The sequence below is a fragment of the Zalophus californianus genome, chromosome 17, assembly GCF_009762305.2.
Source record: "Zalophus californianus isolate mZalCal1 chromosome 17, mZalCal1.pri.v2, whole genome shotgun sequence".
NCBI classification, from domain to species: Eukaryota; Metazoa; Chordata; class Mammalia; order Carnivora; family Otariidae; genus Zalophus; species Zalophus californianus.
The window spans coordinates 53,243,157-53,257,583 of NC_045611.1; the positions used below are offsets into that span (position 1 = coordinate 53,243,157).

General features: G+C 58.5%; 2 protein-coding genes across 4 annotated transcripts; both read left to right on the forward strand.

Annotated features, from left to right (window-relative positions):
- Nucleotides 1–1,827: 1,827 nt before the first annotated feature.
- Nucleotides 1,828–12,027, forward strand: PRMT1 (protein arginine methyltransferase 1). Of its 3 annotated transcripts, XM_027619926.1 has the most exons (11): nucleotides 1,874–1,977; nucleotides 4,089–4,142; nucleotides 4,707–4,808; nucleotides 5,579–5,734; nucleotides 5,877–5,940; nucleotides 8,053–8,195; nucleotides 9,026–9,113; nucleotides 9,211–9,326; nucleotides 10,200–10,350; nucleotides 10,603–10,724; nucleotides 11,727–12,027. In XM_027619926.1, the coding sequence occupies exons 1-11, from the start codon at nucleotides 1,942–1,944 to the stop codon at nucleotides 11,808–11,810; spliced, it is 1,116 nt and encodes a 371-aa protein (XP_027475727.1). In that variant the 5' UTR covers nucleotides 1,874–1,941; the 3' UTR covers nucleotides 11,811–12,027. The 3 variants fall into 3 exon arrangements, with proteins under 3 accessions (XP_027475728.1, XP_027475727.1, XP_027475730.1); XM_027619927.1 differs by lacking the exon at nucleotides 4,089–4,142 and having other exon boundaries at nucleotides 1,828–1,977; XM_027619929.1 differs by lacking the exons at nucleotides 1,874–1,977; nucleotides 4,089–4,142 and adding an exon at nucleotides 4,437–4,455.
- A 1,055-nt stretch (nucleotides 12,028–13,082) lies between these two features.
- ADM5 (adrenomedullin 5 (putative)) lies at nucleotides 13,083–14,150 on the forward strand. Its single transcript, XM_027619930.2, has 2 exons — nucleotides 13,083–13,502; nucleotides 13,714–14,150. The coding sequence occupies exons 1-2, from the start codon at nucleotides 13,399–13,401 to the stop codon at nucleotides 13,952–13,954; spliced, it is 345 nt and encodes a 114-aa protein (XP_027475731.2). The 5' UTR covers nucleotides 13,083–13,398; the 3' UTR covers nucleotides 13,955–14,150.
- Nucleotides 14,151–14,427: the final 277 nt, after the last annotated feature.

The following is a 14,427-nucleotide window of genomic DNA, read 5'->3' on the forward strand; positions in this document are numbered from 1 at the left end:
ATACAATGGAATTCTCAGGAATAAAAAGGATCGCACCAACGTTATATGCAACAACTTGGAATGAATCTCAAAAGCATTATGTTGAGTGAAAGAAGAAAGACACAAAAGAGAACATACTGTATAATTCTTTTCATATGAAATTTTATTTATTTATTTGAGAGGGGGAGAGAGAGAGAGAGAATCTCAAGTAGGCTCCACACCCAGTGCAGAGCCCAAAGCTGGAGGCTCAGTCTCACCACCCTGAGAGCATAACCTGAGCCAAAATCAAGTCAGACGCTTAACCGACTGAGCCACCCAGGTGCCGCCCCTATGAAATTTTAGAAAAAAAGCAGGAGCATCTGGGCGGTTCAGTTGGTCAAGTGTCTGATTCTTGACCTCAGCTCAGGTCTATGATGGAAGCATTATGAGTTCAAGACCCACGCTGGGCTTCCTGCTGAAGAAAACAAAAAGCTACATTAGAGTGACAGAAAACAGAAAGCGATTGCTTCTGGGGTGGGTGGTAGAGTATTGACTGGAAAGAGTCATGAAGGAAATTTCTGGGGTGATGGATATATTCTACCAGTTGCGTTCATCTTCATTCAGTGACAGATGACCTCGACTCAAGATGGTTCAACTTACGGTTTTTGGTGTGAAGTGGTACACTTTCTGTAGAAACCATACTTCCGATTTGAATTTGGGTCTTTTCCTGGACTCCTGATACGCAGTATGATACTCTCTCATGATGTTAGGCCAGAGCTCACAGCCAAGCAACCAGAAGGGCAAACAACTGATACACCTACACCCATTCTGTACCCATACAACCATGCCACAGTATTCAATGAATTACATGAGATGCTCAACACTTGGGTTGGATGACACGGCCCAAGTGTTCCAAGCATGGCTAAGCTATGGTTTTCGGCTGGTTAGGTGGGTTAAATTTACAATTTATGTCATTTTCAACTTAGGGCGGGTTTATTGGGAGGCGGAGGAAACCCCATCATAACTATGGAAGATCTGTAGTGACTTTTTCTCCAAGAGGAGGAGAAAAGCATCCTGGAGGAGGTAGCACCTAAGCTGTGCCCTGACTGATACATAGGAGTTGACAGGCAAAGGGAGGTGAGTGTTCCCAGCAGGCGGAGGGAGCCGGCAAAGGCCAAGTGGCTTGAGTGGGGTTGTTGGCTTTAAAAAACTCGGAACAGTTAGGTAGAGGGCTAGGTGGTTATATGTCTTGAGGCCTGAGTCCTATTACTGACTTGTGTCGGACCCCAGATAAGCCCTCCTCTTCTTTGGGCCTCTCACTTCTCCAGTCTGTCCCTCAGGTAAATGGGCACAAGCTCCCTTGTTCCTTCTGAACTCCCCTCCGGCTGGGAGAATCCACCGGATGGCTGAGGAGTGACTATTCTTTGAGCCAATCGCTGGAGCCTAAAGGCCGGCCTTCCTCCCTTCTCGTGGGCCAATCGCCGCGTTCTCCTTGAGATCAGCAGCTAGACGAGTGCTGTCTAAAGGCTCCATGACGTCACATTCAGGATAAGCCAATAGCAGCTATAAGGAGGCGGGTTGTTTTGGTGATGGACAGCTCTCTTTCAAGATGTCCGCTTAGCGCGGGGCCCGCCGGGAAGCTTTGAGGCGGTGCTGGGGGGGACAGGGGCGGGAACTTCTGGTAGACTTTGCCCAATCATCAGTCGCGGTTTTTGCGACAGACGGGCAGTCTTTCCCATCCCCGTCGACTTAAGGGGGCGGGGCTCTGCACACCAGACTGGGCGGGCCCCTCAACTTTGATGGGCATCTTCTTTGCCCAATTAGCAAACGATATTCTCAGACGGGCCGCCTCCATTGCCAATGAGATCTCCTGGCGGGGTCGTTGTGGGCGGGCCGTGGACCCTCCGGTATAAGGCGGTCCCGGGGGAGTGCGGAGAAAGGGGGGGGTCTCGGCGGCAGGAGGAGGAGTAGGTGCGGGTGAAGATGGCGGCAGCCGAGGCCGCGAACTGCATCATGGAGGTGAGCGCCTGGAGCGCCGTCGGGGGTGGGGGTCGGTTTGGGGGTCGATGTTTTATGCCTCCGTCGTGGGGAAGGGGCGCCGAATGGGCGGATTGGGGATGAAGGCTCTCAGCCGTACGGAGGGGACGCCGCATGCTCCGGATCCCGGGATACAGCCTGAGGTGCGGGTTTCCTAGCTTTCGGGGGCCTGCGGCACCGGGTCGAGCTGAACGTGTCGTGCCCCCTCCCACGTGGAGGAGGGCTGGGGGCGCTTCCGGCCTGGCCCCCACGTGGCCGCGGCACGGTGGGTGGGGAGGGGGTGTGCCGTGCCCGGTGGCCCGGCGGGCTCCACGTGCGGGACAAAGGCCCCGCCCCCGGCCGGGGGAGGGGCGCCCTGGGGGGGGGCGGAGAGGAGGCTCCGACCCTCCCTCGGAGGCCCCCTGTCCTCTCCCCGGGGATCGCGACGTACCCCTCGGGGTGTAAGTGTATCGGTCCCTCCGAGAAGTAAAGAGTCTTTCGGGAGGGGCAGTGTATCTCGACCCTCCAAAACCCGGTTCCCGATACCGGGGCATCAGCTTAGGCTTCGGTCCAGGTTTCGTGCATTCTTGGGTTGGGATTAGAGGAAGAGGAAGAATTAGTTCCCTCCGGGCCCCCGTTTTCCTGTGCCTGGATTCTCTCCTGCCAGGGGCTTTGGGAGCTGGGGGGATGGGGCATGCCCCTGTGACCTCCCTCTGGGTGGTGGGGGGGCCTCTAGTTGAAGGAGATCCTTCCCGATAAGGCGTCGTGCACCCCCTTGTGGCCATTTTTGGGTGTGTGGGAGGGACATCTTTTTCATGGGGCGTGTCCCAAAGCCCACCTCCCTTTCGGAGCCCTCCCGGGCGAGGGGAGGGAGAGTCTCTGCTGGGAAGAGGATGTGGGGAATATAAACTACGAGCTTTACCTCCTATTGGAGACCTTTCTTTCCCCGGCGCATATGCGAAGGTGGGAGACCTCCCCCTTCCTGCAGCCCTGTTTGAGGGTCCTGAGCCTGGAGGCTTGATACGGTTTCCTGAGGTTGGCTTCTTGCGCAGCCATATGGGGTTGGCTCCGGGGCTGTTTCAAGACCTCTTGGGACTTGCCTGGTCGTGGTATTAGTGGAATTGAGAAATGGGTCCCAGTGGGAAATCCCCTTACCGGTCACCCTTCTTTGTAGGTGTCCTCACTGGCTTGGGAGAATGGGGGCGGGGCTTGGAGCTCCGTGGGTCATGTCTGTGACTTCGTGCTTCTTGGGGCCCGGAGGGTGGTCGCATCTGGAAGAGATGTAATCTGACGGGGCCTGCATACTCCCTCCTTTTACCTTGTAGCATTGGGGGGCAGGCAGCTCCTGGGTGTCACGCCAGTGACTCCTGGACCAGGGTCTGTATGGGTGGAGGAAATATCTTTCTTAGAGCTTGCCTCAGGACTTGGCCCCACGTGTGGAGGGGTTTGAGGGTCCAGAGTCTGGTCTCCCTGGGACTCCACCTTCCTGGGAAGAGGGTACTAAGCTAGGAGGTTGGCTCGGGCTGGTTTTGTTTGGGGCTTCCTGAGTCCAAGGCAGGAGCTAGGGGTCAGGGTGCCACCCTGGTGGGGGTGCCTGTGTGCCACACCTCCTTTCTGGGGTCCTCTCAGACAAGAGACTTGTTTGCAGAGGTGGCAGATGCCCAGTGGATACATCCTGCCAGCGCCCCCCCCCCCAGCTACTCATGGCACCCCAGGATGGGGGTGTGTGTCAGGAAGTGTCACCTAATCTGGGGGGATTAGATGATGAGGGGGAGCGACAGCTGGTGGTGTGTACCTGGCGGGTGCCAGTTCCTCTGGCCTGGATGGGGGAGGTGTGTATGGTCAGGTGCCTGGCCAGAGAGGGACAGCGTGGGGGCGGGCCACCATCTCTCCAGCCATAGCTGGGACAGGACCCCATCTCTTCTCCCCCCACTTCTCCCACCCCTTTTAGAAACAGCTCTGCCTCTTTACTTGCTCCCTCTGCCACCACTCCCTGCCAAGGAAGAGGAAAATTGCAGGAAACACCCCCTCACCTGTGAGCTGGGGTCCCCTGGCCTGGCCCTCCCCTAGCCACTCCCAGGAGCTAATCCTGTCTCCCTGTTACTCTCTCCTAGAATTTTGTAGCCACCTTGGCTAATGGGATGAGCCTCCAGCCGCCTCTTGAAGAAGTAAATATCCTTTTGTGAGACCCTTCCCCACATAAATATATCTTGCCACATATCAGGCCCTTTCTAGCGGTCTAACCATGATTCCTCTTGCTTCATACCAGTTTACCCTGTGCCCCCAAAACTTTAGTACAAACCCCCTCCAGGTTTGTGGCTCCCATCTGGCCTCCCCAAATACTGTGGCTACTTCCTTAACTCCATTTCCAGCCCCCCCCCCCCCCGTTTGCCCTTCCCGTGTCAGCCCCAATTCTGCCTTCCCCTCCCCTCCCCAGCTGTGGGCTGAGCTAGAGACGGGGGCAGAGAGACTGGAGAGATGGTAGGCGTGGCTGGGGTATCGGGGTACTCCCCTGGATGGTGCTCTGGGGAGGGGTCCTGGAAGAGGAAAGTGGGGTTGTAAGGTTTTGGGGTTTGGGGGAGAGGCAAGATGGCAGATGGGGGCTGTAGGGTTGCCATGGTATGATTTTGGGGGGGGGTGTCTCTTCTCCAGGGAGAAGTAGGGACCTGGAGGTTTAAGAGGCCTTAGCGAGCCCCCAGATTTGACCCATGCTCCCATCCACCTCCTCCCAGGTCTCCTGTGGCCAGGCAGAAAGCAGCGAGAAGCCCAATGCTGAGGACATGACGTCCAAAGATTACTACTTTGATTCCTACGCTCACTTCGGCATTCACGAGGTGAGTGAACAGCTCCTAAAGCTGCTGAATCTTGAGGGGGTTAATGTTTGGGAGGGCTGGAACTCAATTTCCCACGCATGCGCCCTGCTCCCCTGGCAGCGTGCCTGGCCGCCCCTCTGGGTGTGAGGCACACACCCCGGGGTCGCCTCTCCCAGCCGTTGCCTTGGAGACGGAGCTTAGCCTGGCGCTCTCCGGAGCCTGGGGTGGGAGCGCGGGCGAGCCTGCCTGAGACTTCAGCCAGAGGTCAGGGCCTGCTGGTCTCTGCCGCCCTCTAGTGGCTGGCGGTGGGACTGTCCCCCCCCCAGCGGCTCGCGCCTGCTGCGCCCCGGGGCTTCTGGACCCTTTCGCACCGAGGTCCCAGAAAGCGGTGGGGGTGCGATTCTGAATACTTTTTTCCCTTTTTTTTTCCTTTTGCTGAGACCTCTTCCAAATTCTGGTAAAATATACGTAACAAAATTTACCTTTAAGTGTACAGTTCAGGGGCAGTAAGTGCTGGGTACAGCCAAGGATCATTGGGGCTTGGGAGGCAATGGTAGAATCAGGCCAAGGCGGGAGGGAGATTAGCCCATCCGGTCTGATTTTACAAATGGGGAAACTGAGGCATGTGGGAGGGAAATGACTTGTTCCAAGGGGACTAAGGAAGTGGGAGGACTGAGCTCTAGCTCTCCAAACCGCCCGTGTGTCAGAGGCCAGGGCACCCCATTTTCCAGCTGGGGACGTGGGCCCCCTCATGGCATGCTTGTGCCTTGCACCCCCACCTCCCCCTCCAGGAGATGCTGAAAGATGAGGTGCGCACCCTCACATACCGAAACTCCATGTTTCACAACCGGCACCTCTTCAAGGACAAGGTGGTGCTGGACGTGGGCTCCGGCACAGGGATCCTCTGTATGTTTGCTGCCAAGGCTGGAGCCCGCAAGGTCATCGGGGTGAGTGTCCTGGGCAGGCGGGCGGGCCAGGGCCTGGGGACAGAGAGGGGCCCCTCGGGGCTCAGGGATTGGATGGAGGGGACTGGGGGTGGAGGGTGGGAGTGGGGGGGGGTCTCACCCTCCCTTCTTCCTGGGCCCCCAGATCGAGTGTTCCAGTATCTCTGATTATGCGGTGAAGATCGTCAAAGCCAACAAGTTAGACCATGGTGAGCCCAGGAAGAGAATGGGTTTGTGGGGATGGAGTGGGTGATTTCCCGCTTCCCCGGGGCCCTTGGCAGTGGGGTGGGGGCCGTCATGAACACAGTTTCAGCTATTCCTCCCGCCACGGGCTCTGAGCTGCCGGCAGCCTGAGAATCCCACCTTCTCAGAACTCAAAACGGGCAGTGACAAGGTGTGTGCCCTGCTGGTTTAGAAATTGAGTGGCAAAGTCATGAGCTTAGTGCCTCGCTCGTCAAACACTGGGGCAAGAAGCAGTCTTTAGTTTGCAGAGGCATGGGGTTGACACCTGAGGGTCCGTGGTGAGAAGTCTCTCAGCCGCCCTGCTAAGCTCAGCCCACATTGCCTTCCAGAGAGGTCTACGCCCACAGGCATGTACACGTGTAAATGTTTTCATGCTCACTTGCATATCTTAGACATAAATAGCATTTCACGCAAGCCTTTTGCCCTTTACTTCTTCCACCTGCTCATTGTGTAGTTTCACACATTTCCAGATGTGAGAGGCTCTTGCTCTTTTCGATGATCTTGCTCTTTTCGATGACGACCATCGCCTGCACGTACCCCAGCTCTCTCAGTCGGCCTCCTGGGGTGGGCATTCCGGCAGCCCCTGAGACATTCATCCCCTCGCCTACAGTGTCATCTCGTGTATGAACTAGTGTATCTGGGAGGTTATTAAAGGAGGGTTGCTCGGGTCAAAAATGCCAGTTGTGTGGATGTTGCCATGTGGCTTTTGAGTTCCCACCTGTCGGGTTCCCGGGGCAGAGAATGAGGGAAGATGGTGGGTTTTCCGGATGTGGAAGCTCCTAGCATTTTAGAAACTGAAGTGATTTTTTTTTTTTTTTAAGATCTTATTTATTTATTTATTTATTTATTTAGAGAGCACAGGGAGGGGGGGAGAGGGAGAGAATCTCAAGCAGACTCCACACCAAGAGTGGAGCCCAACACGGGGCTGGATCCAACGACCCTGAGATCATGACCTGAGTTGAAACCAAGAGTTGGATGCTCAACTGAGTGAGCCTCCCAGGCGCCCCCGAAGTGATTTTTTTTTTTTTAAAGATTTTATTCATTTATTTGACAGAGAGAGAGAGAGAGACAGTGACAGAGGGAACACCAGCAGGGGGAGTGGGAGAGGGAGAAGCAGGCTCTCTGCCAAGCAGGGAGCCCGATGCAGGGCTCGATCCCAGGACCCTGGGATCATGACCTGAGCCGAAGGCAGATGCTTAACGACTGAGCCACCCAGGCGCCCCTGTAATGATTTTTTTTTAAAGAGATTTCATATATATGTGTGTGTATATATATATATAGAGAGAGAGAGAGAGAGAGAGAGAGATTAGTATAATGAGCCCCCAGATACCTACCACTGAGCTTTAAATATCTCCATTTGAAGCAAATTTCAACTGTGATGTCATTTCTCCTATAAATCCTACTGTGTGTGTGTGTCTCTAATGAAGCCTTTCAAAAAACATGACCGTGCTGTTAACAACAAAGTCTTATCATCCAGTATCTAACCCATACATTTCTGCTCCTGCCTTAAAAATATCCAGGGTGATGAATGAATTTTAAAACTGAGTTAACAGGGGCACCTGGGTGGTTCAGTCGTTAAGCGTCTGCCTTCAGCTCAGGTCATGATCCCGGGGTCCTGGGATCGAGCCCCGCATCGGGCTCCCTGCTCAGCAGGAAGCCTGCTTCTCCCGCTCCCCCTGCTTGTGTTCCCTCCTTGCTGTCTCTCTCTCTCAAATAAATAAATAAAAATCTTTAAAAAAAAAAAAATTGAGTTAACAGAGAGGCACCTGCCTGGCTGGGTCCGTAGAGTGTGTGACTTTTGATCTCGGGGTCGTGAATTTGAGCCCCACGTTGGGGGGCTTTAAAGAGATTACTTTAAAAAATAATACTAATAAAAAAACAAAACCAAAAAACCCTGAGTTCAGAGAATGTGGCTTTAGCTGGCAGAGTTCTTTGAAGATGCCCAAATGCAGCTCCCAGCCTTTCCTGGAGGAGACAGGGGCGACTCCAGTGGGGTCCCCAGGTCCTTGTCCCCCAGGGGAGGCAAGCGGACGGGTCTCCTCAGGGCCAGTTGCATGTGCCTCTCTCTGCCCCCACAGTGGTGACCATCATCAAGGGGAAGGTGGAGGAGGTAGAGCTTCCGGTGGAGAAGGTGGACATCATTATCAGCGAGTGGATGGGCTACTGCCTCTTCTACGAGTCAATGCTCAACACCGTGCTCTACGCCCGAGACAAGTGGCTGGTGAGGCCCCCTGCAGGGTGGGAGCAGTTCACAGAGCCTGGGCTCCTTCGGCCACGTGTTGACCACCTATCAGTCAGGGCCTGGGCAGAAAGCCAAAAGCCATACTAGATATTTCCCCCACAGGGGACTTCATGCAGGGGACTGACTGCTCAGATGTGGGAGGGCCCAAAGCCAGTGTGGGAGGTCACAGGCACCAGGAACTAGACAGTGACAAGGGGACAGAGTCAGGAGGTGGCTGGTGCTGGGGTGCTGGGAAGAAGACCATAGCAGTGCGAAAGGATGGGGGGAGCCCAGAGGGCCATGGTTCCAGGTGCTCAGGGAGCAGGCTCCCCAGGGGGCGGTGACTGAGACCTGAACAAGGGGTAGGAGCTGCAGGAGATCTGGGGTGAAGAGCATCTGGACAGAGGAACTGGTGCAAAGGTTCTGGGGCAAGAGTGTTCTTACTGTGTGTTGAGGAACAGCAGGGAGTGGCCTGAGGGTCTGGAAGAACAGTAGAAGGGAAAGGGGTGGAGGGGCCTGAGCATCCCCGTGAGACTTTAATTTTCCTCTCTGAGGAGCCAGGGAGAGTTCTGCAGGTTCTTCAGAACCTATGAAGGACAGGTCTGAGACTTAGGTGCTCCTGGATGCCACCTGGCAGCCGTGTGGGGAGTAGATGCGGGCGTGAGGGCAGAAGCGAAGAACCAGTGAGGAGGCCATTGTAGGAGTCCAGATGGCTCAGACCAGGGTGCGGATAGCATGTGTGGATAGAGACCCAAATTGTCAGGGTTTAGGGGCAGTGTTCCAAGCCTCCCCGCCCCAATCCTTCACACCCTCCCCTTACCCCTCGGCAGGCCCCTGATGGCCTCATCTTCCCGGACCGAGCCACGCTGTATGTGACAGCCATTGAAGATCGTCAGTACAAAGACTACAAGATTCACTGTGAGCTCGGGGGGGCCCCCCCCAGGAGCTCGGGGGGCGGGGCAGGCTTGGCCTGGGTGCCCGTGATGGGCTCACCCCTCCTTGCCTGCCTCCCCAGGGTGGGAGAACGTATACGGCTTTGACATGTCTTGCATCAAAGACGTGGCCATCAAGGAGCCCCTGGTGGATGTGGTGGACCCCAAGCAGCTGGTCACCAATGCCTGTCTCATAAAGGTGAGGGGGGGTGTGGCCAGGTGTCCCCAGGGTTGGAACCAAGGAAGGGCCACCAGCTGACCCTGGACAAGACATCAGGTCGCCCAGTGTTTGCCTGAGGCCTGGGAGTCTGGCCTGTTGGCCAGAGGTGGCGCTAGCGGCCCAGAGAAGCCACTTAAATCCATTAAAAAGCTTCATGAGCCAAGCCCCGTGGGTGGTTCCAGGTGCCACCGGGAGCAAGACCAGTGAGCAAGACCAGACCGGTGGGCACTGCTCTGGGGGGATGCATTCCAGGGGGGCACCCCTGAGCTGGCCAGCACTCTGGATGCAGGAAGCTCAAGGCCCTGAGCGAGTTGATACGCACTTGGGCCACTGATAAAGAGTACCATGGCAGTGATCGGTTCTTGACCCCCTCGGTGTCCACACACAGAGCCGGACACTGGGGTGAGCCCTAGAATTGCGCTGGGCTGTGAGAGGTGGCCCAGACCTGGTGGAGGAGGAGGGGGTCTGGAGTGAGTGAAGACAGGAGCTGGGAGGGTGGGCGCCAGGGAGCTGTCGGAGGGATTGTGAGCAGGAGTTTGACATGAGCTGATGGACAGTGTTTTAAAATCGTCACATTGGCTGATAGGTCGGGTAAGGGGCTATGGCAGGGGGTGGGGGGGCAGAGGTAGGGAGCTCCGTGAAGAGGCCCCCGGGCAGGGCGAAGGCCACGGAGAGGGGGCAACGGGCAATTCTCAGAAGCAGAAGTAGTAGCTCTAGGAAGTAGGAACTGTCCGGTGTGGGCTTTGGCCATGTGAGAGAAGGAAGCAGGACCACAGCGTGGCACCCCCAGGCTTCCCCGCCTCCCGCTGGGCCGCGTGGTGGGGAGTGGGGCTCACGGGGCCTGTCCCGCAGGAGGTGGACATCTACACTGTCAAGGTGGAAGACCTGACCTTCACCTCCCCGTTCTGCCTGCAAGTGAAGCGGAATGACTACGTGCACGCCCTCGTGGCCTACTTCAACATCGAGTTCACCCGCTGCCACAAGAGGACGGGCTTCTCCACCAGTGAGCGTGGGGGGGGGCAGGAACCAGCAGGGGGAGCCAGGGGGCCGGTCATGCCTCAGTTTCCCCACCCGTGAAACAGAGGAACCGACAGTTCCTCTCCAAGGCTTGATGAGGGTGAAGGGATTCAGGGATGGTGGACCCCAGTCGAGGCTCAGCAGAGGTCATAGAGGGGCCAGGCCGAGGCCCAGGGTGGGGGCTGGACAAGAGGCCTGGCGGCTGGCCGCATCCCGGCTGACCCGACTGCACCCCCAGGCCCCGAGTCCCCCTACACGCACTGGAAGCAGACCGTGTTCTACATGGAGGACTACCTGACCGTGAAGACAGGCGAGGAGATTTTTGGCACCATCGGCATGCGGCCCAATGCCAAGAATAATGTGAGGCGCTGCGGGGCCGGCGGGGGTGTTGGGCTCAGGAGGGGCATCGCTGCCTGTTCTGGGGCTCCAGCAGCCCTCTGCTCGGTTGAGTCTGCGACCCCTGGGGAGACCCCAGGTGGATGGGAGGACAAAGGGCCTGGAGTCCGGGGGGGGGGCGGCGGGGGGGGGGGGGCCTGGGCTAGGAGTGTGGATCTGTGGGCACAGGGCTGGGTGATGCTCAGGGAGCACTGCCGGAATGGGTGTCCCAAGGCCACAACCCCTCTCAGAGGACATGTGTCACTGGAGACCTTTTGGGCTCTCACACCTGGAGAAAGATGCTAGTAGCATCTGGCACAGGACAGTGAAGAAGCCTCGACTGTGGCTCCCAAATGTCAGTAGTACAGAGCTTGGAAAACCCTGGAGTAAAGAGACCAAAGGAGAGGCCCAGAGAAGCGGGGAGGGAGCCGGGAGCCGGGGCCGAGGTTGGGGGCCTGAGGGCAGAAGTCTTCAAGGTTACTGGCGATTTTGGCCCAGGCCTTTCGAGGGAGTGCTGGGGGGTGGGGAGCACGGAGCGAGGCCTGGCTTCCAGGAGGCCTGGGAGCCGAGGGCGTGCGGACCGTGGGGTCGGGACCAGTGAGTGTTGCCGTGAGGGAGGAAGTGTGCTGGAGGAGAGGTGTGCTTCCTAGAAAAGAGGGAGGGAGTCACTGCTTTACTGATGGGAATGGTGCTGGTGTGGGAACGACCGTCATGCCTCCGAGCTCTGCCCTGGAGGGGTGGGCTTGGCTGGGCTCCAGGTGCCTTTGAGAGTGTCACCCGCGGCTGGGAGTCAGGGAGTCAGGGCTGAGGGCGGATGCTGAGGGTGGGACCTGCAACGTGGGGTCTCCCAGCCTGGACGTGGGGGTCTCCGGGGAGCTTGGGAGGTGGCTGGGGACGCACTCCCTGCGGCCGCTTCCTGACTCAGACGGTTCCAGGTCTCTGCCTGTCCCATGTCCAGTCCCCCTCACATCTGCCCTCTCCCCACAGCGCGACCTGGACTTCACCATTGACCTGGACTTCAAGGGCCAGCTGTGTGAGCTCTCCTGCTCCACTGACTACCGGATGCGCTGAGGCGGGCCCGGCTTCTCCCACCCCGGCCGGGCCGGCCCTGCACGGGCCCAGGGGCTGCGGCGTTCTTAGGCAGTTTGGGGGCTCCCCCTTCCTCTCCTTCCCTCCCTCAGAAGGGGGTTTTAGGGGGCTGGGCTGGGGCGGGGCACATCGTGACTGTGTTTTTCATAACTTATGTTTTTATATGGTTGCATTTACGCCAATAAATCCTCAGCTGGGACGGCTTGGCTTCCTGGGGGGCAAAGTGGGGTTGGGGTTCGGTCTGCAGGGGCTGCGATGACAGCCTGCGCAGCGGGGGCTGCTGGGATGGCACCTGCCGGTAGCTGTAGGTCTCTGTCCCCACCTCTGTGTCTCTAGGCCTTGCTCCGTGGCTCTGGCCTCCGGTGGTCTCTGCTCCCCTGCCCCCCCCCCAGTCTCCCTCACTCGTGCCCCCTGAGGCCCTGTCCCCTCTTGTCCCCATTGGGCAGGGCTCCTGCCCCCGGTTGCCCTGCTGGGCTGGGGGAGGGTTGGGGTGTGGGTTCCCAGCAGAGCTGGGTCCTTAAGTTTCCCAGAAAGTCATCCTCCCCCTCCCCCCCCAGTGCACACATTGTTCCACTGTGTGGCTGTTTTTTCCTGTCCAGGACCCTCCAAGGCCAGGCCGGGGCTGACTGGCAGTGACTACTGCCCTGCCCTCTGCAGGTGGGGAAACTGAGTCATGGGGGGGTATGTTAAGGGGATAGAATTCCTTGTGCGTCTGCTTCCTCCCCCAGCCTAGCTTGGGACTTGGAGGTGGGGGACAAGGGTGGGGGGGGTGTCCCACCTTCGGGCAGCAGGGCCTCCCCGCCTCCCCTCTTTACAGAGATGGACTCAGAGGCCCCACTGACAGCTCCCCAGGGGCTGTGTGTTCAGCCGCTGCTGCAGGCGTGGCATCTACACCTGACCCTTCCTCACGGCCTTGTGCACGGAGTCCCTGGTCCCCCAGGGTGCTGTCCACAGGACCTGGATCACCTAAGCCATGACTTTCCACGGCCCTGGCTCCACCTGCTTCAGTACAGCTGGAGCCCTAGGCCTGGTGGCACTTCACACCCGTCTACACCTAGTCCTCTTCCGGGATGGTGTCCGCCCGCGGTGCTAGGGCCCAGACTCCCTTTGTCTACAACCCGACGTGGCTGCGCTCGCTCCCCGCATTGCCCAAACCACGAAGGAGCCCGGCCCTGGAGACCTCGAGGTCCCCAACGGGTTGAGGTTGAGGTCGCAGGAGCCCAGCGCCTCCCTTCCCCCACCCCTTTCCTGGAAGCCCTAAGCTGTGTCACCACTAGCAGGTGTCAGCTGCCCCGCCCTTCTTCCCTCTGCCTTAAAGGGGTCCCTCTCCCGAGGCCTCCCAGGGTCATAGCTCCGCCGTGTGACCGCACCCGCGAGGGCTCAGAAGCCAAGGAGTGGAACGTGGGGGTCCGGGTTCTAAGCCTCCCCTTCTGGCGTGGTGTGGCCTCCTCGGCTCTTGGCCGCAGTTTTCCCCACCCGGGCAGGGGGGACTGGCGCCCAAGCGGGCCTCCAGGGGACTGTCGGACTCGGGAAGGGGGCGGAGCCGCACCCCGGAGGGGCCGCTTCGCACATGGGTTTGGAGGACCACTCCCGGCCCCACCCCACGATGATTGCCCACATCCTCCTGTTGCTTCTCGCCTCCTCCGTCCTGGGGGACCCGGACTCCGTGGGCAGGTGAGAGAGGCGGGTGGCGGCGGGGACAGGGCAGGAAGAAGCCCGCGAGGAGCGTGCGCCCTCTTCAGGCCACTGCTTCCCGCGTCGGTGGAACGATGATCTGTAAGCGCGCCTCTGCGGTCGCGGAGTTCTGGGTGCCCCGACCCCACCGAGACCCCTTTCTCGAGAGGATTCTGTTTGAACCCGGCCTTCTCCCCTGCTCCCTCCCCAGGCAGCCCCGGCACCGCAGGCGCCTCTGTTCCCTGGGCACATGCCAGACCCACCGCCTCCCAGAGATGATATACTGGCTCCGCTCTGCCTCCATCAAGGAGCACTCAGGGAAGGCCGGCCGCGAGCCCCAGGACCCCCACAGCTACGGGCGCCGCCGTCGGCGCGAGGCCAGGGTCCTGCTCCGTCTCCAGGACCTTGGCCTGAAGAAAAGAGGCCAGCGCAGTGCCCAGCTTCCTGGGTGACGTCAGGCACGTACCTGGCCCGCCCCTGGCCTCAGCTTGCCCATCTGTGTATTGGGGCCACGACCCCAAGTTTCTTTTCCCCTAACTCCATCACCTGGGCTCACTGAAAAACTGTCTCCCCCCGCTGTGATCTGGGCTGGACCCAGGGGCACACCGGACCCAGCATGTACAAAGAATACTAACGTCCAGAGCCTAATAAAACGAGTTTCCTGTTTCAGACTCTGCTTGTCTGTGCCCATTCCGTCCTCCCAATCTGAGCCCAGTATCTCACATATTCGTCCCCTTATTCCATGCACCTTTTCCCACACGGAAGTCCCTCTGACTATCTAACTTGAATCCAATCCGCTGTAGCTTCTCCTTCGCACGACTCAGTCCGTGCAGCTTGCATTTTCCGTGGGCGGTTTCGGTGGGCCGACCCAACCCCAAAGCGGCCCTCCCTCCTCGGGATGGTAGAACTTTGATTCGCTCTGGCT

Coding starts and splice junctions, on each gene's coding strand:
- PRMT1 (XM_027619926.1), top strand. CDS start 1,942: ATGGCGGCAGCCGAGGCCGCGAACTGCATCATGGAG. Junction 4,809..5,578: donor CTCACTTCGGCATTCACGAG/GTGAGTGAACAG, acceptor CTCCCCCTCCAG/GAGATGCTGAAAGATGAGGT. Junction 5,735..5,876: donor GAGCCCGCAAGGTCATCGGG/GTGAGTGTCCTG, acceptor CTGGGCCCCCAG/ATCGAGTGTTCCAGTATCTC.
- ADM5 (XM_027619930.2), top strand. CDS start 13,399: ATGGGTTTGGAGGACCACTCCCGGCCCCACCCCACGATGATTGCCCAC. Junction 13,503..13,713: donor GACCCGGACTCCGTGGGCAG/GTGAGAGAGGCG, acceptor CTCCCTCCCCAG/GCAGCCCCGGCACCGCAGGC.